General features: G+C 38.1%; 1 protein-coding gene across 6 annotated transcripts in view; it reads left to right on the top strand.

The window, feature by feature from the left end:
* The window catches only part of GPD2 (glycerol-3-phosphate dehydrogenase 2), a 133519-nt gene that overhangs the window by 37199 nt on the left and 69943 nt on the right, over positions 1-26377 (top strand). For all 6 annotated transcript variants that reach the window (XR_003438033.1, XM_027131040.1, XM_027131006.1 and 3 more), the window contains exon 3: positions 16000-16171. Coding sequence is in view for 5 of the 6 variants with exons in the window: in XM_027131040.1 (XP_026986841.1) it covers positions 16000-16171 (172 nt within the window). In the remaining variant the exon portion in view is untranslated. The remainder of the gene's footprint in view (positions 1-15999; positions 16172-26377) is intronic.

Below are 26377 nucleotides of genomic sequence, written 5' to 3'. Positions count from 1 at the left end.
GCCATTGACATAAAATGACCACAGGCCTCAGCTGTCCTCTCTCAGAGAATATCTGCCAATCAGAGCCATTCTAGGGGAGGAAATTTTCCCGACTTCAATAGTCAAGAAAAAACCTGCCCCTTGACACCCATTATTTGGCTACATTTTACAGAAGCTGTGACCTTAAATGTGACTAGGCACGCTCTGTTTTTCTTGAGAGCAATGCTTAAAGTATTGGCTTGTGTTTTTATCTTTTTTCCAGTTTTATGAAATGATTCCAACCGATAAACTGTCCTCCTTTAAGAATAAGCTGGTTTTGAAAGCCCCAGGTACTGATGGCCGAGAAAACTGTCTGCTGACTTTTAAGCTGAGGCACATTTTGCTGGCATTCCTGCACTCGAAGCTCTGCATCCCCTGGCACCTAGCTTGTGCTCATTTGATATTCCTGGTGCAAAGCTTCCTTCCTAAAATACAGGCAGAGGTCGTATTCCAAATACAAACAGGTTGATTGTAAAAGTTGGTCAGTTGTTTCAGCACCTTTGGTGATGGGATAGTGCTGTAAGTGTTTAGCTGCTAGGTCAGCTCACAAAACCCTTTTAAATTAGCTTGTATTTGCAGGGAAAAGAATAAAAGGAAAACTATTGTATATACTTTCTTGATTAATTAAATGGAAAACACAATGAAATCCACTAAGATGTGGTTCACTTACCTTTTACTCAGTTGCTTGAATAAAAGCTACCGTAGGTGAGGCAATAGAGACATTTGTGAAGACTGGCATTTCTTGTGGGCAGGTTGGAGGTTAGAGGTGATAGCAAAGATTTTTTTGTTCCACTTTACTTCACGGTGTGGCTTTTCTTCATGCAAGCATACTATTAACATTTATGTTATGTTTTTCAGTGGTGAAGAGTCTCCACTGTTGACCCAAGTGAGGCCTAGAGATTTTTTTTCTTTGGAGATAAGGTCAGATTTAGAAAGGATGGAGATCATGGCCTAAGGAGAGAGCTGTTGTTATTGTTGTTGTTATTATTATTATATTTTGGAGCTGGGCAACCTAAATCCTCGATTCCAGCGAGGAAGCTGATGGGGGAAAGATGAATGGAATGTTGGCCTCTTTTGACTGTGTCCACCTGCAGGGAAGGAGGTTTGTGACCACAAATGACATCCACACTCCAGGCCCCCTCCAGTGATACATGTAGGATTTTTTTGAGTAGTCTTGGAAAGGCTTCCTGTTCATTCCATTTTCCCTCTCTTTTTGTTTCCTCACCCACATGTAGGTGACTAAGTTTCCACAAAGCCTTCTTGATTTTTCCTTTCCCCAGACCAGCTGTATGCCAAGGAACAGGAGGCCGTGTAGTGGGATATAAACTCCCCAGCACTATCTTAAATCCCACCAGGGATGTAGCAAGCAAACACCCCTACAGTGGTGTGCAGATTTTCAAGAGTAAGGTATTTGTCATTCACTGTTTAGTATAGGTCTGTTTAATAATAAACTTTTCATTGGAAGGGACCTAGAAGACATCCAGTCTTCCTCTCGGGACAGTTTGCTTTTCTTGGGTGTCCTTACTGTCTAGTGAAAGGGAAGTGTTACTTCATGGGACAGCTTCCTTTTCTAATTCCAAGGTGGTGGGAGAATGGAGTTTAAATTAGGAGAGAGGGCCCTGGGTAGCTTCGGAGGCGGTAAACCTTAGCAAGGAATGGTGGTGGAGAGCGTTACAGTCAGGGCTGCAGGAGGGTTCCTCAGGGGGGTGGGAAGAATGGGGGCAAAACTAGGGTAGGATTGCAAACTTTTGACTGAGGGCTGCCTCGGGCTTTTGTCTTTTCATTAGACACTGAAGGCCTTTTTTTGGAAACTTCAAAAAATTTTAAACTCCACATTTCTTTCATACCTTCTAGGTCCTAGCTGGAAACTGATGTAACAGTGTGGGCTTCTTTTTAACCCCAGCGGTGTGGTTGATGTAACAAAGATCTCTTTAGGGCTGAGGGTGGGCCTCTCATGCTCAAACTGTTCCTTCCATTACCCACTCTGGAGGTGTGGTGGGCTCTGTGAGCCAGCTCTGAGGTGAAGCCTGAGAACCACAGAGAGCTTTCTCAAAGCCCAGATGTGAATGTTTTTTTCTTCTTTTCTGCACCATGCATAGGCAGGGAATCTCTCCTCAGTGTGAGGAGTGATATTATTAGAATCAAGGAAATGAGAGATTCTCGTCGATGTTCTGTTCATAGCAACGTAACAGAAAGGACGAGAACACAATCTTTGGAACGTCTTTGCAGACTGTCTGAATCTGACACCCAGCTCTGCTTCTGAACAGCTGAGTGACTATGGGCAATTTTCTTAAATTCTCTAGGCCTCATTTTTCCCCCATCTGCAAGATGGGGAGAACAGTGCTACTTCCCTCATAGGACTGTTGATGAGCAGTAAAGCCTGGGAGAATTCCTGGAATATAGTAAACTTGCCAAAAGTGTTAGTTATTCCCAGGGGATATGAACATAAAGTGTGAATAACTATATGAATATATAGTGAGCACGAAAGTTGCTCTCATCTTTGGAGACCCTTGGGTTCAGGGATACCGTGTTAAGACTTTGAGGTTTAGTAGCAAATGGCCTGTCCTTCATCTGAGCTTGTAGGAGAATGGCTACAAACGGTCACACAAACACCCTTCTGTTTTCTCTTCTACTTGATTCCTGATCTGAAGATGAGCCAATAACAAGGTAGACAACACCAATTATTGGCTTAAACTTTCTTCCTGTTGTAAGTAATAAATTCCTTGAAGTTCCCACTGTGGTTTTTTTTTCTATTTAAGCTTATATAATTTACGGCAGACTTGATTTATATGGTGATATGTTCCTAAAAAGTTATGTGAATATAGTCTTTTTGATAAATTAATGAATATATAGTACAACACTATTTGTTGTAATTCTATGGTGAAACAATTTAGAAAGCTCTGTTTTTTTGGGGGGGGGGTGTAAACCTGGTTTTTGAGGGTAAATCAGAATTTAGCTTGAAGGGGAATACAATTAAACTTATTCTTTCCTAAAGCCAATGATGTAGTAATATTTGTTAACGACAGGATCTTCATGCTTTGCAAAATAGCCTCTCACTTTGTAAGAGACAGCCTATACCTTGAGTGGATTACTAAAGGCTATAGTTTACTTTGTTATGCATGGTAATGAAGGGAACATGAAAACCACGATAGTGGTGATGTTAGTGAGTTGATAGGATTAGGTGAGTTGAATTATAAGTAAACCTATATACCACCTTTGTGAGGAAAACTACTTATGCTAATGCGAGGCAAAGTGAAGTATGAAAGTTAAAATCCATAGGAATTTTGAGAACATTGTTTTACTCTCAGTCTCTCCCTCTCAATACATTATTTGTAAGAGATCCTAGTAAACAAGGGTCTTTTGATTGGTAGTACCAATGACCCCAAATTCAAAAGATAGGATTGGTGCAGCAGCAAAAAAATAATGGCATGATTATATCTAGTCAAAGTAAGATCTACTTTGGGGGTTATTTTTAATGGATCCTCAAATGAAAAGATATTTAGCTCCCTGAATGTGTCTGTTGAGCAAGTGTGGCCGGGTTTTGGTGAGCTTGTTACTGTGCACAGGTTATGAAAGTTTCCAGAACTCTAGTTTCTTTATAAGGTAAGGATACTGTCACTTTACTCCCAGGCTTTTCTCCCCTGCCAAGCACTAACCAGTTCAGAATATACAAGATAATGATCACAGTACCTGACACATTAGCAGGTCTTTAGTATCTATTATACCTCTTTCTTTCCCCCCCCCACCCCCATACAGGATATAAAATATTTGAAATAGACCTAGCCTTGTTTGGCGTAATAAGAGAGATACAGCACCAGGTTTCTATAAATCGCTGAGCTTTTTATTGGCATGATGCTGCTTACATTAACTGCTGGCCAGAGAAACTGGTAGAGGTTAGAGAAACCTTAAGATGAATATCAATCAAAGAGAAATCAAAATTATAAGCGCAGGGCTTCCCTGGTGGCACAGTGGTTGAGAATCTGCCTGCCGATGCAGGGGACGCGGGTTCGAGCCCTGGTCCGGGAAAATCCCACATGCCGCGGAGCCACAACTACTGAGCCTGCGCGTCTGGAGCCTGAGCTCCGCAACGAGAGGCCGCGACAGTGAGAGGCCCGCGCACCGCGATGAAGAGTGGCCCTCACTAGCTGCAGCTAGAGAAAGCCCACGCACAGAAACGAAGACCCAACACAGCCAAAAATAAATAAATAAATTTTAAAAAATTATAAGCACAACCAATCAAAATCATAAGCACACTAAATACTAGTGAGGATGTGGAGCTACAGGAACCCTCATTCATTGTTGGTGGGAATGCAAAATGACACAGCCACTTTGGAATGCCATAGTTGGGTGGTTTCTTACAAAACTAACCATATTCTCACCATATGATCCAGCAGTCACACCTATTGATATTTACCCAAAGAAGCTGAAAACTTATGTCCACACAAAAACCTGCACATGGATATTTGTAGCAGCTTTATTCGTAATTGCCAAAACTTGGAATCAATCAAAATGGCCTTCAGTAGGCGAATGAATAAATAAACTGTGGTCCATCCACACAATGGAACATCATTCAGCACTAAAAAGAAATGAGCCATCAAGCCATGAGGAGACACGGAGGAACCTTAATGCGTATTACTCAGTGAAAGAAGCCAATCTGAAAGGACTACACACTGTATGAATCCAGCCATATGACATTCCAGAAAGGGCAAAACTTTGGAGACAGTGAAAAGATCAGTGGTTGCCAGGGATGTATGCAGGGAGATGAATAGGCAGATCACAGAGGATTTTTAGGGCAATGAAAATACTTTGTGTGATACTGTGATAATGGATACATGTCATTATACATTGTCCAAAACCACAGAATGTCCAACATCAAGAGTGAACCCTTAAGTAAACTACTGACTTTGGGTGATTATGATGTATCAGTGTAGGTTCATCTTTGGTAAAACATGTGCCACTCTGGTGAGTGATGTTGATAATGGGGGAAGCTGTATGTGGGGCAGGAGGTATATGGGAAATCTCTGGAATGTCCTCTCAATTTTTTTTGTAAAACTAAAAGTGCTTTAAATTTTTTTTAAGTTATACTTAAAATCATAAGCATAACATCTAGGACAAGGTGTCAACTGAGAAAATTTCAATTGTAAAAATTCTACTTAAGTATCACTTTTCAATAGTATCTTTGATGGAATATAACTATTTATTTTTTGAATGCACTTAGTATCTTTAAGAATTTAACCTCAGTTGTAAACATTCTTCTGGCTCCTAAGCTAAAGAGTATCTGTGGGTCTGAAATCAGTAGAAATCTTCCCGAGCACTAATGTAGCTGAAATTATCACCTGACACGTTGGCTTTCTGCTTACCAGATTGCTTTTAACTTTGTGAGGTAGTTCTGGCTACCAGACTCGTTTGTCCTCTCTGAGTAAACAGTCTTACATCTCCAGAGGCATTTTTCATAGGTTCATAAACAGCATTTCTCTTAAAAACATCTTATAAAAGTGCTGTAACAGGAACTGTTCTCAAACAGTCTTCATTTCTGTTGATTTTAATGTTTAGGTGGGAACTGTAGTGTTAGAGACCACATGAAGAATGTATTATTTAGGAGGAGAAAGGACTAGTGGTTAAATAATAGTCTTCAAGGTTCATCTGCCTGCTTAGAGAGCTGTCAGCATCAGCATTACGTTAAATGTGAAGGAAGAAATGTCTCTGCACCATGGTTTGCATTTGATTATCTGTCCTTTTGGAGCTTTATCTCTATGGATTTATTTTTCTATATATGGTGGGGTCTAACCCGTCAGAGGAAGATTCTGGACTGTATACAAAGTATGGGAATTGCAAATCTTGGGTTGTAATGCTAAATATATCTCCTATTTGTGTATTAAGTGGAGTAAGCTAATTGGTGTAATAAGCAGCTCCCAGAGCTCAGTGGCTTATAATGAAGGTTTCTTCCTTACTCACATTACACTTCAGTGTGAATAGGTGGGGAATTGTTTCTTGTAGTCATTCACAGACCTATGTCCCTTTATTCTAGTGGCTTCTCCATGTTTTATAGCTTTTTGACCCACTGGATCATTTCTAGCCAGCTGTAAGGGAGGGTGGGAAGTGTAATCCAGCAGTGTTCTCTGGAAGAAGAGAAAAAGTTTTAAGCATCCAGCCATTAAATCTGTGTCCTGACTTTAATTTCTAATCAGTTTGACAAATAAGCTGCATTTTTTTGATAACAGTTTTATTGTTAGAGTTTATGTCAAAGACTGTATAATTCATTTTCTTCTCTTGTTTAGAACCCTGTGCCTAGATTCCTGGAAGAATTATTTTTCTCCTAGAAACACAACTAAATATGTTGGGGCTGTGTCTGATATCTAAAGCTCGATGAGGATTCTGAACACATTGTATTTTCCATAAGGCGAGTTGAAACTAACTCTATATGGTTAACCGTTTCTTAGAGGCTTGTTTCATGAAAGTACTGAAATTATGCAGACAGAGCTGGAAATGTTCTTTGAAGTGCATCCTATCATTTTCCTTATAATTTTGGTTTTTATTTAACACTTCGCTCCCAAAGTGGGGCCATGGCAATATCTTTGAGTTATAACTCACATCAGGCCTTCGAGGAGTTTGTGATGCTATTTTATTGCTGGCATACAAAATCCGCGAGGTTAACTGTACTGCGATAGGTCACACAGTGAGTCAACGACTGAGCTATGATTAGCGTTGACAGCTGGTGAGCTTGTAGGCTGTTGCTAACTGAGCAACATTGACATTCATTTTGATTTGACTTTGCATTTCACTTTCAACTATTTATCCATTTTAAGGCCTCCTTAAGAAACTTTTTAGAGATATTGTGGGACTGAGGAAACTTTCTAGAAATGCTTTGGGAAAAGTCTACTAGCTTCCCTCTCCAGCTTAATAGTTACATTGTGTTAATGCTAGGTAGGCCCCCTTTTGGTAGAGTTTGCAAATTAAGAAAATAGATGCTTTAAGATGTTAGACAATGTTAGGCAAAATAATTTTACATGCTTTATTTCAAAATTTGTGATTTTTCAACAAAGAAGTTCTGAGATCCAATTATATGCTTGTGAGTATAAACTAGAAAAATTATAAATGTGTATATATTTGATGAAATAATTCACCGAGAAATGGAAAACGTGCATCACAAATTATACCCCAAACTATTTTGAACTTAAAATTAAAATGCAGCCAAGGGCCATCTGGATTGAGAAACTTGGAAATGGTCCTTTGGCTCATTGGGTCAGCATTTTATTCACCTGAGAGGGATGGGGGGGGAAAGTGAGTCCCATTTCAGTTCTGTATCCATTTCCAAATGTATGTGTTAGGGAGGTTTTTAAGGAAAAGTGCTATTTCGTGGAACCCTCGGTGTCACTGCCTGGGGTGTCTGGCCATGGGCAAAGCAGGTTCTCTCAGACTTCTGATTCCACTGGCTGCCATCAGCTGTTCCCTGCAACGCTGGTGCCTGCAAGGCGGGTGGACCTAGAGCCCTAGGTAACCCACACATACAGGGAAAGATAACCTAGCAGAGCTGAGGACATGGGATTTGGAGTCAAACCAGGGATCAGATTCTGATTCTCTCAGTTACTTGCCCAAAGAATAACAAAACTCCGTTTCCTCACTGGTCAAAGGATGACTCCCTCCTTTTTTTTAAAATTATTATTTATTTTTGCTGTGTTGGGTCTTCGTTTCTGTGCGAGGGCTTTCTCTAGTTTTGGCAAGCGGGGGCCACTCTTCATCGCAGTGCGTGGGCCTCTCACTATCGCGGCCTCTCTTGTTGCGGAGCACAGGCTCCAGACGGGCAGGCTCAGTAGTTGTGGCTCACAGGCCTAGTTGCTCCGCGGCATGTGGGATCCTCCCAGACCAGGGCTCGAACCTGTGTCCCCTGCATTAGCAGGCAGATTCTCAACCACTGCGCCACCAGGGAAGCCCCACTTCGGTGTCATGGTAAGACCCAAGGGACCTGACTTATTGTGTGGGCTAGCAGCAGCTCTTCTTCCCTCTCTGCACTCCCTGCTCTCAGGCTCCCTCTCTAGATCCTTTCATTCTCAGCACACTATTGGAATAGAAGAGCAATATCAAGTTCAGACACCTCCAAACACATATTCTATGTCTTTAAAATACTTATTTGAAAACTGGTAAAACGTATCCCTCAAACCTCAGATCACGTAGTTATGTGATTTTATTTGAAGTAGATTCAGACAAAGCCAAAGGGTTTTCCCTATTTTTCAGCTATAAAGAAGTTGTATAATTTAATGATTTGGCTATGTTGTGATTGGTATTAAAAGAGCTTCCTTGCGATTTCTTAAAGGAATCACCACCACTTAAAGGCGCGATAGCACCTTCAAGGTGAGCTAGAGCTCGTTTCTTAGCCACCCTAGAAAGATGGACTTGTTTTATTTTCTCTTGTCTGGTCCCCAGTGGAGATGACGGTCCACCTATTAGCCAGTCTTCCTACTGAGTAATCATGAATCCCTCACCCAGTATGTTTATATTGAGAAATGTTGCTTACTGTCCTGTAAGTATAAGAAGAAACACCATTGTTTAGAATCAAAGTGATTCAGGAGGTGAAAGGTCATTAAAACATCTTAGGATTCATTCTAAGGAGATGCTTATTGCATTTCCTTTCCAGGAATATGGAATATGGTATTTTTCAGTGACAACAAAACATGAAGCCATTCCCCTTAAATCTAATGATTCCATTATCAATATATATGATTCAATCACATAGTGAGAGAAAGAGAGAGAGAGAGAGTGATAGTTGCAGTAAGAAGTGATTTGCATGAAACCCTGCTTTATTCTCCAGTTATTACTCTACATGATTACAGGACAACCTGGTTGTTAATTGCATGTGGTCTTTAAGTATGCATTTCTTTCAGAAATAGACACTAATTATTAGGTCTCGTTTTCGGTCTCACCTGAAGTTGCAAATGTCTAGGATATATATTTTTTTAAATTTGCAAGTCTAATGGTGTACAGACATAGTAAAACTGATCTCATTCTGAATCCCATTTTGTTCTCTGGGATGTAAACTCTCAAAGATTATGAACTCGGCTTTCAATTCTGTATAGGTGTTCTATGTGCCAGCCTCTTGACAAAAGCCATATGTTTGCTATCAGAATGCTGGAGGAATTTTATGTTTTTAAAATGTAGAGGAACCTTTGCTTACAAGTTAAAAAAAACCCTACCTACTTCCCCACAGCTCACGATAATTAAATATAATCAGAAATAACAACATCAAAGTAATATTAAATATTAGGTATTCTCCTAATTCTACCAAGATAAGAATTTTTTGTTTTGGATCTGTGCTTGGACTTATGCTAGGCACAAGGCAGTTTGCTTTGTGTCTTGGGCTCTCCTTTCTTCTGACGTCAGTGGCTGAATTAGGTAATAGATCCTGAATCTGATAGTGCTGGACTTGTCCTGTCTTTAGTCCAGGCTCAGCAAATTTATATGCCTGCAGGGGCCAGGCTGGGATGATAAAAGTGTGAAGCCAGTGAGTGGGAATCCTGGGCTAACAAGGGTGCACAGCCCTGCCTAAGGGCAGCAGCTGCTGTTCAGTTTCAGCAGATGTCAGATAGAAATCCTAATTTTTATGTGAAATATAGCAATTTATGGTACTTATTTATATTATTTTTAAGTTGAAGTATAGTTAACTCACAATGTTATATTAGTTCCAGGTGTACAACATAGTGATTTGGTATTTTTATAGATTATGCACCAAAGTTAGTATAGTATTAATGACTACATTCCCTGTGGTGTACATTACATCCCTGTGACTTATTTATTTTATAACTGGTAGTTTGGACCTCTTAATTCCCTTTACCTATTTCTCCCATCCTCCCACCCTCTCCCCGCTGGTGACCTGGGTATTTACCTGAAGAAAATAAAAACATTAATTCAATAAGATACATGCACCCCAGTGTTCATTGCTGCGTTATTTACAATAGGCAAATATGGAAGCAACCTGTGTCCACTGACAGATGAATAGGTAAAGAAGATGTGGTATATATATGCGATGAATATTAGCCATAAAAAAAGAGTGAAATCTTCCCATTTGTGACAACATGGATAGACCTGGAGGGTATTATGCTAATTGAAATTCGTCAGATAAAGACAAATACTCTATATTTTTAGTTATATGTGAAATCTGAAAAACGTGAACAAATGTTACAAAACAGAACTAGACTCACAGATATGGAGAACAATTTTTAAATATTGGATGTGTAACTCACGTTTTTAAGAAAGTAGTATGCTGACCAATTCACTACAATGACTTCTGGTTTTAGCACATGCTGTGCCAACCTCCTTTCCTGGCATTTTCAGCCAGCTAATGCCTATTAGTCTTTCTTGACCTGATTTAGCTGTGGTTTCCAGGAAACCTTCTCAGGTCTGGCTCCTGCCTCCCATGGCTCTTATAGCTTCTTCTCTATCTTTAATCCACCTGTTAAGCACTGTTATAATTTCCTCTTTATCTTTTTGTTTTGTCCTCCAGTCTGTAGAATCCTTGAGGGCCTCCACTGGATGAGGAAGTGCAGTGGTGCGTGAGGTGTCTTCTTAGGTGACTTAGGGCATGTTGCCTTTCCAAGCCTTCTCCCAGAATCTCTGGATCCGTCCAGATTCCTGTTCAATCAACTGCTTTGATTAATTTGTCTGCGAAGTTTGATTAGCAGGTCTGGGAAGATTTGGAGCACAAAGGTCCCCTTTCTTAAAGCGTGCTGTTACTTACCACTACTGTTTTATTCCTACTGCTTTTCTTTTATTTCTCCTCAATCGACATATTCTAGGGAAGGTAGAGTGCAGATGTGTTTCTGTGACTCAAAGCCATATGAAGCCCAAATGAGTCTTTCTCTTGTCATAATTATAAGGAGGGCCTTAGGCTGTGTTTATTGCCTCTAAGATAAACTTGTGCTTAGCTTCTCAGTTGCAACACTTTCCAGCTTTTATGAAAAAAATAAACAAAAATAAAGTGTTGTTTTAAATGTAGTGTCAGAAATTAAATAAATTACCCTCAATAGTGCCGTATATTTTAAAAAATATATTTTGGGAAGGATTGTTCAGCAAAACCCCCACGACAGAACCATACCACAAAAAACCCCCCAAACCTTCTGCATTTGATAACTGGTGATATCTCATCCTATTATAACGATTTAGTCTATTTCTTAATTTTTCTCAAATTATACGTAGAATCAGTATGTTGTAGTGATGTAAAACTTAGTCTGTGTCACCGGGCTGCATAAGTTCAATTCCTAGCTCTACCATATACCAGCTGTGTAATCACAGGCCAAGTGCTTAACTTCTGTGTCTCAGTTACTCCTTCTGTAAAATGGAAATCATAGTAGTACCTAACTCATAGAGTCACTGTGAGGATCAAGTGAGTGAAAAAAGTAAAACCCTAATAATAATGCCTGGCGCATAATTGCTGTGTATATGGTTACTTATTATTATTTTTAAAATAATTCTACAGTATTTCTATTTATTGATTGATTGATTGGCTGTGTTGGGTCTTCGTTTCTGTGCGTGGGCTTTCTCCAGTTGCGGCAAGCGGGGGCCACTCTTCATCATGGTGCTCGGGCCTCTCACTGTCGTGGCCTCTCTTGTTGCAGAGCCCAAGCTCCAGTCGCGCAGGCTCAGCGGCCATGGCTCACGGGCCTAGTTGCTCCGCGGCATGTGGGATCTTCCCAGACCAGGGCTCGAACCCATGTCCCCTGCACCGGCAGGCAGACTCTCAACCACTGCGCCACCAGGGAAGCCCCTTATTATTTTTTAAGTCAAGTTTATTGAGGTATGATTTGGGGTGTAATTTACATGCAGTAAAATTCACCCTTTATGACGTACAGTTCTGTGAGTTTTGACAAGAGCATATGGTCATATAACCACCACCACAGTCAAGATATAGAACATTTCTGTCATCCTCAAAAGCTCTCATGTTCTCTGTGGTCATTCCTCCCCACCACATCTCCAGACCCTGACCATCACTGATCTGTTTTCTGACCATATACTTTTGCTTTTGCAGAACATCATGTAAATGGAATCATGCCCTATATAGACTTCTGAGTCTTTCTTCTCTCACTTGGCACAGGGATTGGCAAACTTTTCTCTAAAGGGCCCAGCAGTAAATGTTTTAGGCTTGCAGACCATACCTTCTCTGTTGCAACTACTCCTCTCTGCTACTGCAGTCGTGTACTAGGCATGAATGATTGGGTGTGGCTGTGTTGCAATAAAACTTTATTAAAATAGGTAACAGCCAGATTTGGGTGGAAAGCCATAATTTTTCAACCTGTGACTTAGCATGATGCTTTTGAGATCCATTCATGTTGTTGTGACTATCAGTAATTTGTTCTTTTTATTGCCAATTATTATTCCAGTGCATGGGTGCACGAGAGTTTGTTTAGTCATTCACCAGTTGAAGGATGTTCGAGTTTTTAATAATTTCTGGCAATTATAAATAAAGTCACTGTAAATATTTGCCTACAGGTTTTTGTGTGAACACAGGTTTTGATTTCTCTTGAGTAAATCACCTGGGAGGGGGCCACTGTATGGTAAGTGTATGTTCACCTTTATTAGAACTCTCAAATTGTTTTCCAAAATGGCTGGATTATTTTGCATTTCCATCAGCAATATAAGAGAGTTCCAATTGTGTTGTATCACCACCAGCACTTGGTATTGTCCATTTCTTTGTTAGATTTAAGCTACTCTGAAAAACTATGACTCATCTTAGAAACTAAAGATGCTTACCTTTATGTTGTATTAGGTCAAAAGCTCTTGAAGGGTTTTACACGTGGAAATGGCATTATTTGGGTTTTTACATGATTACCCCAGCTTCAGTATGGAGAATGACTTGGAAGAACGAATGGTAACTGTGTGAAGACCTGTAGGAGGATATCATTTTAATATAGAGGAAAGGGAAGATACCTGGACTTGAAAGGCAGTGAAGATGATGTGACTAGATGTGAGAATTTTTTTAGGTGGTGGAATTTATAGAACTCAATGACTGACCAGATAGGAGACTTAAGAGAGTGGCACAAGCAACTAGATATATAATAGTACCTTCACTGAAATGAGGAAAATTTATAGGGAAAAAGGTTTGGGGAGATAAAGTTATCAGTAGAATTTTGAGATAACGTGAGACATCGAAATGAAGACATCGAAATGAAGTAGGAAGTTTGATATCCAGGTTCTGGAATAGGGGAGCATAATTGAGGGTCAGGGTGGTATGAAAGATATCTGATAATATGGAGGAAGATGATGTTCCCTAGAGAGAGTTTTTAGTCATCTGAGAAGAGTGAATAGGACAGACTCAAGAGGAACCTCAGTGATTAATGTTGGACAGCAGACAGACATCCAAAGGAAACTAGAGAGTGAGTTCAAGAGGCTGGAGGGAGAGAGAGAGAGAGGTCGTCATTTCAGACTGACATCTTCCAGATGCTGAGGTGAGTGAATGTGCTGAGATGACAACTGAAATGAAGGATGAAAAGTGCTCACTGGGTTTGTCAGCAGAGTGGACATTGGTCAGTGTTGGTGGTCTGGTCATGGTGGTGGTGCTGGTGTATGTGAAAATCCATATTAAACTTGAGTTGGGGAGTGAATAGGAGGTGAGGCAGTAGAAAAGCAAGGGTATACAGTTACTTCAAGAATTTTCAGGCTGATTGTTAGAAACATATGTAAGAGACATTTTTTTACTGTTTGTTAGGATGAGACAGGTTAGAGCGTACCGATGAGAAGTATGAGGCAGGGGATGAGGGCAGGAGAAACAGCATAGTCAGTGGAGAGATGCACAAAAGGCATGAGAAATGCCCATCAGATCTGGTGTACTTGCTGAAGAAGAGGTTCTGCTGAGTTTAATCTCCATGGTTGCAACCTGTGAGCAGAGTAGAATGGGGTCTGTTAGTATTGCCAAGTTCTAATGAACTCTACCATAGTACCATCCTTACATTTATTTTCAACTATTTCTAGAGAACTTACCAAGCAGCAAATGTCAGCACAATTCTTTTGATGTGTGAAAATGCTCTGGCGTTTAGTCACTTGTCAGTCTCATGTTCAAGTCTTATCCATCTGTCATGGCCCAGTTGAAAGCCTCAGATGAAAGACTCTCCCTCTCTAATCTGAATGGTCATAGCTTGGTGCTTTTTTTTTTTTCCCTCTGTTTTGGCATTTATTCTTGTATGTGTTTACCGGTGTGTGTGTGTGTGTGTGTGTGTGTGTGTGTGTGTGTGGTTTTTTTCATTCTTCTCCTTAGATGATGGAAAACAAAGACCATGACTGAAAGGCGTCTTATATTCTCCACAGCACCTAGCCAGTTACATTTATTTAGCTTGTTACCTTAAATGCATGTAAATATGAACATGGGGAAATGGTTATTAGCAGACAATTAGGAGGAGTTATATAAGGAAGCACAAGATTTTTGTGGTTTGGAATCTGAATTAATAGTCTGAAAAATTATGGTACCAGATTATAACGTTTTGTATTTATGATACTTAGTAAAATATGTTTTGAAAGTTTCCTGTTCCCTGCTATTAAGGAATCAAATTATTTAACAATAATACAACTCCTCTTTGGTGTAATTAATAGTTTACTACCTACTTTCATATCATTATTCCCTTACTGAGGGTAACCCAAAGATAAAGAGATAGAGACATCACAGGGGTTTCATCCCACGTTGCAAATGAAGAAACAAAAGCCAGAGAGATAATCGGTCAAAAGTCCCTTTACTAGTAAACACAAGTGCTAAGATATAAGCCAGGACCCTCTGATTCTAATCCAGGTTTCTTTCAATGTGCTCTATGGCTTTTAGGTTTTTTAAAATAGAAATCCAATTATAAGGAGCACTTTGGTCTATTTTATTTAAATGAGTAAAAAATCGCTTATCAGAACAATCTCTTGGTCAGAGCTAAGACCACCTTTTCTGGAAGAAGCTTGGCCTTGTGGTTCAGAGCTTCATACACGGCCCTTCAGCAGAATGGGAAGAACGCAGCCCCTGTGGATTGTGCTGATGCTGTGATTTAAAGAAAGGAAAATAGAAGCTACATATCTGTGGAATACTAACTGTTAGAGCAACAAGTGACCAGCACTGTTCAGTATAGTGAACGAACCTGGTATTCGCATTTTGGAGAAAAAACAGATACATATCTGTTTTTCTAAGCTTTTGACTCTGACTTACTACTTTTTTTAATATAAAGACTAGCATCATTTTTGATTTAGGATGATAACTTATATTCTAATGAAAGAACTAGAAATAAGGAAGGTCATTATCATTTAGGGGACTATGGCTGGCTTTAATTATATTATTGTTAAAGCTTTCACAAATTGAAATAGCGTGTATTAAATATATAAAATCTATAATTTTCTGTTAAAACATTGAATGGGGAAGCCTCTGACTAAAATCTTTATATAATATTATTCCCATTGGCCAGAGCTGATTTTAAACTGGATAATAACGTCTGTTGTGAACAGATTCTTTTTAATTGTACTGACTCAAGAATATATTTTTGTCAGGGGAATTAAGGAATGAAGAACATATACTTTTAAGAAATTGCGGAAAGGCATAAAGTGCTTTTTCCTCCTCCTTTCCACACTTTTAAATGTTATCTGAATGAATGGCTGCTACCGGGTAAAACATTTTCTTATGTTCTCCTATAAATTGTCTTAGACAAGGTATTTGGGAATTGCTGTACAGTGTGGGAATTAATTGAACTTGGTTGTATATGAAACCAAAACGATCAGTTGAGATATTGAATCTGAAACCAGGTGTTCCACGGTTAAATAGTTATGATTCATGGAAAAAAAAAAAAAAACACACAGAATTTTAAGGACTTTTTTTTTCTCCAAGGCAGTTGGTTCTATCATTCACTCCATGTGGACTGTAGACTCCGGTCTAGCTCTGGTTATCCTTATCTCCATTGCAAATCTTTTTTTAGTACATTGTAAAATGTATTAAATTGGCATTCCAGACAAACATTTGAAAATGGTCTTTTACCTCAGGTGAACCTGGCCTTTGTTGAAGCAGCAGACTACGTCTCAGAACCTGTTAACAGGGAGCCTCCGTCCAGAGAAGCTCAGATACTGACTTTGAAAAACACGTCTGAATTCGATGTACTTGTCATTGGAGGAGGAGCAACAGGAAGTGGCTGTGCCCTAGATGCAGTCACCAGAGGTGAGTCCTGGTGTGGGTGGATGTAACACAGGTAAAGGTTTCATCTGTCCTTCTGATATAAACACACAGTGTGCGCTCCGTGCTGGGAAGTCACGTTTCTGTTGCATTGCTTAATTTTCCATTCTTTGTGAAGCACCTTCCCGTTGTTAAAATGTAGGTACTTGCACAATTTTGAAATGAAGTATAGTTTGTCTTTTACACTGAAATGAATTTATTTAAAAAGAAAACTTTATATTCCTGTGAATTCATTGATTTGATGTTCTGGTTAGTTTTTTTTATACACAGTAAAGTACATTTATGTGAAATAAAATTATTTGTGTATCACCTAAAATCACATTTATGTCAGTGATTTGTCTTTAATAAAAAGATTTATTAAAGTGAATTAATCTATTAAAATAATTCTTTTTGTTTCTCTATTAAAATAATCTCTTCCAATGAAATACAGACTACAGTTTGGGAAACTCTAGTTCAGGTGACTGAATAATGGAAAAGACTTGCTAACCTGTAGTTCTGTCTCACTCTATTAGTCAGCTTCGGGAAAGATATTATGAGAAGTTCTTTCAAAATGGCAACAGGATATATAAAGAAAGAAATTTTAGTATGGAACACCAAGGCTCTTACATATGATATATTTAATGATTTGCTTCTTTTGCCTGTGGTTATTAGTGTGGAGTTTGGAATCAAAGAAATCTGAGTACATATCCTGGCTGAGCTGCTGTATCAGATGTATGTATGTGTATACACACACACATGCACATACACTTAAGCAAGGTACTTAATTTCTCTAAGGTCCCTCATCTTTCAAATAAGGAAAGAAATATCTTCCGTTAATGATTGTTATGGGGATTAAATGCATAATCATGAAGAGGATTTAAAACAGTGCTTGTCACACAAAGTAGAAACTCAATAAATTGTAGATAGTATTATAGCTGCCATTAATAACATGAAGGCAAAAGACTTTTAGAACCAATTGTCCCGGAGAAATAATCCTTTGTGATTATTTTTAGATATATCACATTGGACTGGGTACTGCTGCAAGGAATTTTGACTCCAAATTATTTTAGTTACTCTATAAGGTTCAGTATTCATTGCAGTTTCATATTCAGTGGTAATAGTTTATTACATGGAATAATTTTTCTCAGATTAAGTTACTACCATACCCACCCTAGACTTAGTTACTTTGCATATCTGGTAGATTTTAGTTTTACAGAAATGAAATAAATTTTGTGAGATTAGGCACACATAAGCCAAAAAGTACACTAGATTTACTGTGATTGCACAGGACCCCCACTTGAGTTTTGATCCATGTAGACATCACAGCCTAGGTCCTTTCTGTCAATTCCAAATAATGGTAAATTCACAATAATACATCCTGGAACATACTCAGTTTCCTGGCACACCCTAATAGTTATATAATTTTGTCTCCATCCATAGTTTATAATTTAAGCTGCATTATCCTGGGACATACTAAGTCAGATGGAAAGAAGAGTTGAAGTTACCTCAAGGTGTTTGAATTCAACACTCTTCCCTGGAGTCCTGGGAAAGAGAGTGTCAAGAGAAGACACATAGGCAGTGTAATGGGAGGTCTCGTTCGGGACTGCCCCAATTGTCCTGGGACTACCCCAGGGCTTAGAAGTTACCAGATGACAATTTTCTATGTCCAAGAGGATCGTTTCCCCAGTAGCGTTCAGAAAAATATTTCTTGCTATCTCCACTTATGTTCATGCTATGTACTGAAGTATACAGCAGTTCTTTTTCTTTCATTTCAACAAATATTGGCTGAGTGCCTGCTTTATGCATGGCAATATTCAAAGTACTACATGAGAATACCAAGATGTTTGATCCAGGCTCCACCCTTAGGTTGCTCCAAGTTCTGTAGTAGGCTGAGTTACCCTATAGAGAATATGTGCCTTTCAGGAGGCTTGGGGGCATTGTTATATCTGCATAGAATGGTCTGGAGAAAGCAAGCTGCTATTTAGCACGGGTAGAATTTTAGTAGGCAAACATTGCTTGCTGGAAGTGTGCCAATCTGAGGGAGCATGTGAGAGGAACAGTGTGTGTGGGAAACAACCCGTGTTTCAGTTGGGATCACCCAGGCTGTGCTGGGGAGGATATGAGAGGAGTGCAAAGGCAGAGCTGGGCCTGGGATACCGGGGAAAGGCCTTTGGACTTTACTGAACAGGCCCTCTGAGACAGTGAAGAGCATTCGTGATGAGGAAAGGATAGGCAATAAGGAAGAAGCAGGGGCTAAACTTTTAAGAGATCTAGAGACAAATAAAACAGAAAGGACGTAACTTGCTGGTGTAGTAGGATATGAATAAGGGAGGCAATATGTGCAAGAATTGTTTCTTCTTTCTTTTCTTTTTAAGATAGGAGCCATCTGAATATTTCTGTAGACTCAGAAGAGAGCCTTAACATGCAAATAATAGAAGGCTGCATGTGGAACAAGCTCTCGGGAAAATACGCGGCATGGGATATCAAAGATATATCTTAGCTTTGGCAGGGCAAGAAGAGACATTTCTCAGAGACGAATACAAAGTGTAAAGATTCTAAGGCATAAAAGAGGGAGTCTGTGTGACTCTGAAGAGCTATTCTTAAACACTCAAAAAGAAGTGAGATGTGCTACTTATGGATAGGAGCAGGGACTTGGATATAGAAAAGATTTAGAGAATGTGATAGGAATAGGGGTTGCTTTGCTCTGGTTAGAAAAGGATATCTGTGTGTGTGTGTGTGTGTGTGTGTGTGTGTGTGTGTGTCCCCATGTGTGTCTAATATTGCTCAGAGTTGGGGCAGAGAAAATACACGATAGGGTAGAATCCCAAATTGAGAACTGACTAGGTATCAATGACAGAAGGAGAAAATGAGAAAAGATTCCATGAAGGCAAGAAATTGTTTAAATGGAAACTTAGGACTGGTAGGGGGGAGGTAAGGGGAGTTGGAAAGCCAGCTTTCCCTCAAAGAGTTAGGACCGTGATTGCAGTAGCAAAAAGGCAACTACTGATTAAGTGCCTTTTATTCCTTTTCTCCTTTTGAAAAGTCTCACCTATATTTGCTTTTGTGCATATTTTAGATATCTTTTTAAAAACATAGATAAGATCATACTGTAGTCATTACTTTGCAGTGTGTTACTTTCAAATGACAGTGTAGTTAATCAATCTTTACATGTATATGGTATTCATTGTTTTTCATGGCTGAAAAATTCATCCCAAAGACGTTCTTGTTAATGACTCTTTAGGTGGTTTCCAGTTTTTTGTTTTGTTTCATTCTGCTGTTTGAAACAATACTACTTGAGAGTCAACTGCTGAACCAGCTCTGGGAATATAAAGACTAATGTGGCCTTGCCCTCGAGGAGCTTATAGTTTATTAATATTTGCTGAACAAACATTTTTCCTTTGGGCAGTAAAGAATGTTACCTAGTACATTAGCAGACGATTGTGGGTGACGACAGTGATGATGATTTTGAAAAGATAAGAGTTTTCAGAGCCAGAATGTTGACAAGATTTTTAATACTTATAGTTAGTAACAGCTAAGAAAATGATGTACTTTCAGTATCTCCTGGCATTTCAATTGCTGTCTTTTAAAATAATTGACTGACTGTCTTATTTGATGTATACGGAGTTACGATTTATAAAAAGGATGGATAAACCATAGTTTGTATTTCCTTTATTATGCTGGTAGCCCTCTGAGGGTAGCATTTATAATTAAAATGTATAGAGATGCTGAAGTTAATCTATATTTATCCTTTTACTACAATTTCTGATCATATCAGTAGCCCTCTGAAGTGTGAAATAATCATGGGCATTTGGTTAATGAATTGTGCATTGTTGCTGTTCATTCATGGAATTTGCTCTTTTATTATATTTGATGCTTCACTTAACAACAAATTTTGCTTTCTCTGCGTTTGATATGTTTTTACCAAATTATTCCTGACTGTATCCATTAATCTTTAGTCACATTTGACAAAAATAAATTACTGTGATCTTTTAAAGTTACCAGTAATAATTAGATTTTTCAGGACATCAAAGTTTTGGGGGAACTGCTAGATGTTAAAAGGCTCGTATAAAAATGTTTTCACAAGGTTTTTGATGAAATATTGTGCCCAAATGCAATTTTGGTAATGGATAAACAAAGACCGTAGAAGGAAGAGAAAAAGTCATGAAGTTTTCATAATGAACATTTATTTGCATTCTTACCATCTGCATTTTCTTGGGAATCAGTTTTTCATTTGTTTCATTTGGGAATATTATTATATAAACGTAATATGCACAGCTCTCCTCACGTTCTCCTGTAGGTCTCTAGGATCAATAGGAATTGCTTCTCTGGTTAAAACCTCTGTGGCCAGTCCCCAGCCTCGAAGCACGATGATATAGGAGGCACTTTGCCCCCAAAAGAGAGCTGGAATGAAGAGACTCTGATAAATATAGTCACTCCCTCAGGGGGCTTCAAGATGTTTTTTTCAGTTCTTTTTTGTTATTTTATGTGATTTACCTGTATGTATCAGGGGTCAATCAGTACAATTTTGGTTTAAAATCTTATTTATGAACTTAAACTTTATGGCTTCAAAATTCCAGAGAAGACTGCTTCTTGCTAGAAGAAAACATTAATTGTAGTTCTCTTGTTTAAAAATGTACATGTACTTCTAGTTTATGAATGGTGCCTGGCTAGTAATTCCTGAATTCTCACCACAGTTCCTTCGAGTCTAAGACAGTATAGCATAACGAGTAAGGACACAGGCTATGAAATGAGAACCAAGTGGGATCAGTCAGCTTCATCACTCACTAGGTCCATGACCTTCAATAAGTGTTCTAACCTTACAGAGAGCCTCAAGGTTCTCAGACATAACGGAGGATAACAACAACACTTCTGCATAAATAAAGGTTTGTGAAAAGGAGCAGGTGTGTGCATTTTTAATTGCATTAAAAACTGCAGAAAAGGGAGAGCCATGGAAGATAGTGCATTTTGGGAATTACAGATCTCCACCCCCTTCTACCACTGCCCCTCTTCCACCATGAGGGCAGAGAAAATCCTATTTCAGGACAGTAGAATTGCAGCAGATGAAAGTTTGCTACTTACTGGACACTGCTAATTAGACTAGGTTGCAAATTGCTACTAAAATTAATCTGGAAATTTGATGTAATTTAGTGATTATGTTACAGTGACTGTCTTTGGCAGGAGTAGGGTGGGGAGGGTTAGAGAAACTGTGCCAAAGTTATCTGGAAAAATCAGCCTTTGAGATTTACTAGATTAATTTTGAAAAAGAATAATGATAAAGCAGATAGAGCTCTATCAATATCGAAGTGTATTCTAAAGCTACTTTAATTAAAATAGTTTGCTAAAGGAACGGAGAGATTAACGGAGCAAAAGTAAGAGGCTAGAAATAGATCTGAATACATAAAATTTAGGATATGGTAAAAGCATTTCATATTTGTCATTATTGGTTGTTTAATAAGCAACTTTGAAGTATCCACTTTCCCAAATTTATATTTGTATATATTATGTATATTTATATTCTGTTTATCATGCTCTCTGTGGATCAAGGATTTAACAATAAAACACCACAAACCTATTAGAAGAAAGTATATGGAAATTTAAAAACATGGAGTAAGACAGGTGTTTTTAAGCATGACATCAATAAAGTCATTTTCCTTTTGGCAAATCCTGTTAAATTTGATTTCATAAAAATTGAAATTTATCTATGGCAGAAATATAATAAACACCTGTGAAGTTGGAAAAATAACATATCAGACAGGATTTGTTTCATATTGTTTTCAACTTTTCTATATCCTTTTGTTTTAATATGTCTATGATGAAACACAAGTAGCTGGATTCTTTTTTTTTAACGCTTGATAGATGGAATCTGTCTTTCAACAGGTGAATTTGGTCCATCTCCATTTATTTGGATGCCATGTGCTTTTATTTTGTATTTTTTACCTTACATCTTTTTTTACTTTGCTCCATTTCCTTCTTCCTTTCCTCCATATTAAATCAGCTTTGTATCACTCTCTGTTGCCATACATTAAACTCTATGGATACAGTTGCTGCCACCTTCAAGTCCCATCAGAGACTTTTCTCAAAACCAAATCAAGGCTCCTGCCCTGTGTTGATCTTGGCCAGCCAGCTGGTGGTTCCCTGGCCCAGGTACTGCTCTCCAGGCTGGGTCCATCTTCCTGCCTCCTGGGCATGTCCCAGCAGATAGTCCACAGCCCCAGACAGTGGTCAGCAGAAGCTTTTCCACCCTTCTTCAATCCCTGGATTCCAGCACTGGTCTGTCTTCTTCACCTCTCCCTATCTCTTGCCCTTCAGGAACTGAAATCTTGGTTACCTTTGCCTGTTTCTAGACCCAGATTCCACCAAGACAGAGGCTTTGGGCCTAACTACTGTGCTCTGAGTTTCTGCTACATTTCTGGTCCATGAGGTGTTTATTTTTGAATCAACCATGCCTTAAAATATATATATGTATGTGTGTACATAGGTATGTATGTACATATATATATACATGTAAAAAACAAATATATATATATATATATATATATATATATATATATATACACATATATATAATTTTCTCTGTGTTTGGAGAGGAAGAGTTTAAAGCTGAACTCACAGTGGCATATTGGTCAAAATTTTACCTATAAGCAATATTTATAATAGCAAAAAGAGTGTGGTATGGTTTAATAAATTGGGTCCATTCAGTTATTCAGAGAGGTTTATAAGTATTTACAGGGATAATGGCTAAAATGTATTGTAAATTGAAAAACAAGTTGTGAAGAATGAGTTTGTTAATTGTATTTGTTTTTGAAGCAAAAAAGTACACAGGTTTATCAGCATAAAAAGTTTCTGGTAGAATATATGGGACATTTTTAATAGTTAAACTTGGTTATGTCTGGAGTATACTATTCTCTCTTTTCATCATTTTACATTGTTTGGATATTCCTTCTCTCTGAATACTGGCTGTTTTTATTATAAAATAATAAAAAGTAAAATAGTAAAAAAGTAAATAGTAAAATAGTAAAAAGAGAAAGCAACAACGGCAACTTCCTTATTCCCCTGAAACTCTATTATTATAATTAGTGTTATGGCTTAATACATTTTTGTGCCTCCATAATCATGTGTGAACTTAGGGGACTCAAAGTATGTTAATGATATGTTCTAACTTAGCATAGTATCTCCATTAATGGTTTATATGTTTCTAATAGAAAAATAGAATTAGGTATAATAACCAATCCAATATTATATAGTTCTGTAAAATGTTAACATTCACTGTTAGAAAATACTAGGCTTAAAGCATAGAATCCTGATCATGAGGGTTAACAAGCCAGGGTTGCTTTGCAGCTTTACAGGTGTGTTATTTTTTAGAGAAATTGATACTAATGTACAGAGTGTCTAAACTTTTTGATTTGTGTGTTATTACCTGGGTGCCTCTGGTAGTTATTTCATAGCTATTACTCTGCCCTTTCTATTTAAAAATAGTTAAATAATGCCATATCTGAAAATTTATTATAATGAAATAAAGATGCAGAGAGTTTAAATAAAAATACAATCTTGCAGTACTGTGATAGCGAAGGTAGGAAATAACCCAAATGTTCAAAAACAGGGAATTGAATAAATAAATCATTGTAAATATTTAATGTATTACTATGCACACATTAAAAGTGAAATTATAGAAAAAGATGTATTGACACTGGAGAGATGTTTACAATAAATAATGTTAAATGAAAAAACTGGAATGTATCATATGATCCTATTTTGGTAAAAATGTGCGTATGTGATTACATACATGCACAGAAAATGTGAACATTTAAACACCCGAATGTCAACTGTGGTTATCTCTGAGTAGTGTGGTTACAGGAGGGTTTTATTTTGTTCTCTTTACTTCTCTGCATTTATTATATTGAGTGTGTTTGCATGCATAAGATAATCAGTAAAAGGTATTAAACTATGCTTCTGTTCTATTTCATGTTGTAAAAGTTAAATGTCGTACCATTCCTCCCCTTAGATAGTAATTATCCCTCTGTATTCATCCAACTGTCTTGATCCATGAATTGGTTTAGTTGGAAGTGCCTGGCAGCTAGACATTCCCGCTCAGGGCAGAAAAGGCAAGTCTGTGAAGAGCTGTATTTCATTCACATCCCTGACCCCACCCAAAAGGTACAACTTTAACTTCAGAGATGGGCTGAGTATGACTGAAAGGTAGATTTCAAGTTGACTCTCTTCTTCTGCTATAACTAATCTTGTTCTTCCACCAAAGAATTTCAGAGTAATCTCACTCCAAATATTAATACTTTACCACTGCAGTGAAATTCATGAGAGTAACTACGAAAAGCAATCAATTATAAAAACAAAAAATCAAATAATCATACCACTCCCAAATGTTCTGGTTCATCTCAGCAGTGATAGAACATATTGCTTTCCATAAAAAGTAACTTCTGAAAAGAAAAGAAACAAGCAAAAGCTATTCCTTATAAAATCTTGAACAAGTTTAGTGAATTATCATACACGTACAGAGGCCAGCCCTTCACTGGTGGGCATGTGGGGAGGTCATTCTTTCCACTCTGAGGAAAGATCTTCCCCAGTGCCTCACATCCAGCTAGGCACAGTTGCTGGAAGCCTGGATGCATTATTTTCGGTCTCCTTCAAATTTAATTATTTTACCTAAGATGCAAAATGTTAGCATTGAATGTCACTTAAAAATACTGTTCAAAGACAAATATCATATGATATTGCCTATATGTGGAATCTTAAAAAAAATGGTAAAAATAAACTTATTTACAAAACAGAAAGAGAGTCACAGATGTAGAAAACAATCTTATGGTTACCAGGCGGGAAAGGGATGGGGGAGGGATAAATTGGGACACTGAGATTGACATATACACACTACTATATATAAAATAGATAACTAATAAGGACCTACTACTATATAGCACAGAGAACTCTACTCAATACTCTGTAAGGGAGTGCAGAGTACTCTATGGAAAAGAATCTAAAAAAGAGTGGATATATGTATATCTATAACTGATTTACTTTGCTGTACACCTGAAACGAACACAACATTGTAAATCAGCTATACTCCAATAAAAATTTTAAAAAAGTACTCTTCATTCTCTTTGAGAAGATAAAACAGTGCTCTCTCTTCACTTCCTTGCTTTATACTGAAACAAAACAAAACAAACTAAACTCTTATTTTCAGACTGGAGGTGGAAAAAAAGTTTGGATTTTTGAGAGGTGAAACAGGAAGGAACATCTTAGGTAACGGAATCATGCAAGATCATTATAAGACTTCAAACAATTTCATTGTCTTTGCTGTAGTCGGTTAATCAGTTAAGGCAAAAGCGGTTGTAACTTCTAATAATGTCTTGATTTTGCAGTACTTTCCTCCTTCCTCATTCTATTATTCTCATCCAACAAAAACGAGAAATCCAGAACGTTTAGCATAAAAGCAGTTGAAATTTTTAAAATGTTTTCTTTTTAAGGTTTCAAAAACTTTTGGTAATACTTTTAGGTTACATGGTACTTTAATATATCAATTTAGCTATACATTTAGAGACTAAATTTTTATTTTTTATTTTGCTCTGGAAGGAGCAGTATCACTTCCCTTCAGAAGTTCTGGTGGGTAGCTTGACGATATGACACTGGAAATAATGGGACAAGAAGAAACAGCCTGGTTTGACAGAGAAGCCCATTTTAACTTTTGTTGGTATTCACTAAGGTTTTTCACATAAGTACATGTGAATAACTTTTTTAAATGTCCAATTCTTGCAAAAGCAGTTTTGAGGCTTTAAAGTGTTAGCTCTCACTTAAATATCCTGAAATATCCTCCTGAGATGGCTTGCTAATTCCTAGAGTAGTTGCCTGCCTCACACTGTGTCAGTTTGGGAAAGAAAAAAAAACCCATCCTGATAACACACACCCATAAAATTCTCTCTTCATATCACTCTCCAATTACCGTCTTCTGCCTTCTGAGGCTAGACTCACTATCGCCCCCCTCACGCTGTGTGGTTCTCCTAGAAGGTCTCCCCACACTCCAGCCCCTGAGTGACAAGCAGACCCTAAATAAGCTGGGCCATTTCAGTCATTTGCCTTCTCTTGCTTAAGCTGATCTTTGCCAGTGATAATTCCCTTGCTCCTGCCCTCTACCCATCTGAACACATCCTCCTCTGTTGACTCAGCCTTTCTCCAAGACCCCATCCCAGATACAATTAAAATAAC

This window comes from Aethalodelphis obliquidens, unplaced genomic scaffold (assembly GCF_003676395.1).
Source record: "Aethalodelphis obliquidens isolate GAN/ISIS:26980383/991018 unplaced genomic scaffold, ASM367639v1 scaffold2, whole genome shotgun sequence".
Lineage (NCBI taxonomy): Eukaryota > Metazoa > Chordata > Mammalia > Artiodactyla > Delphinidae > Aethalodelphis > Aethalodelphis obliquidens.
This window is presented reverse-complemented; position numbering and strand designations above follow the sequence as displayed.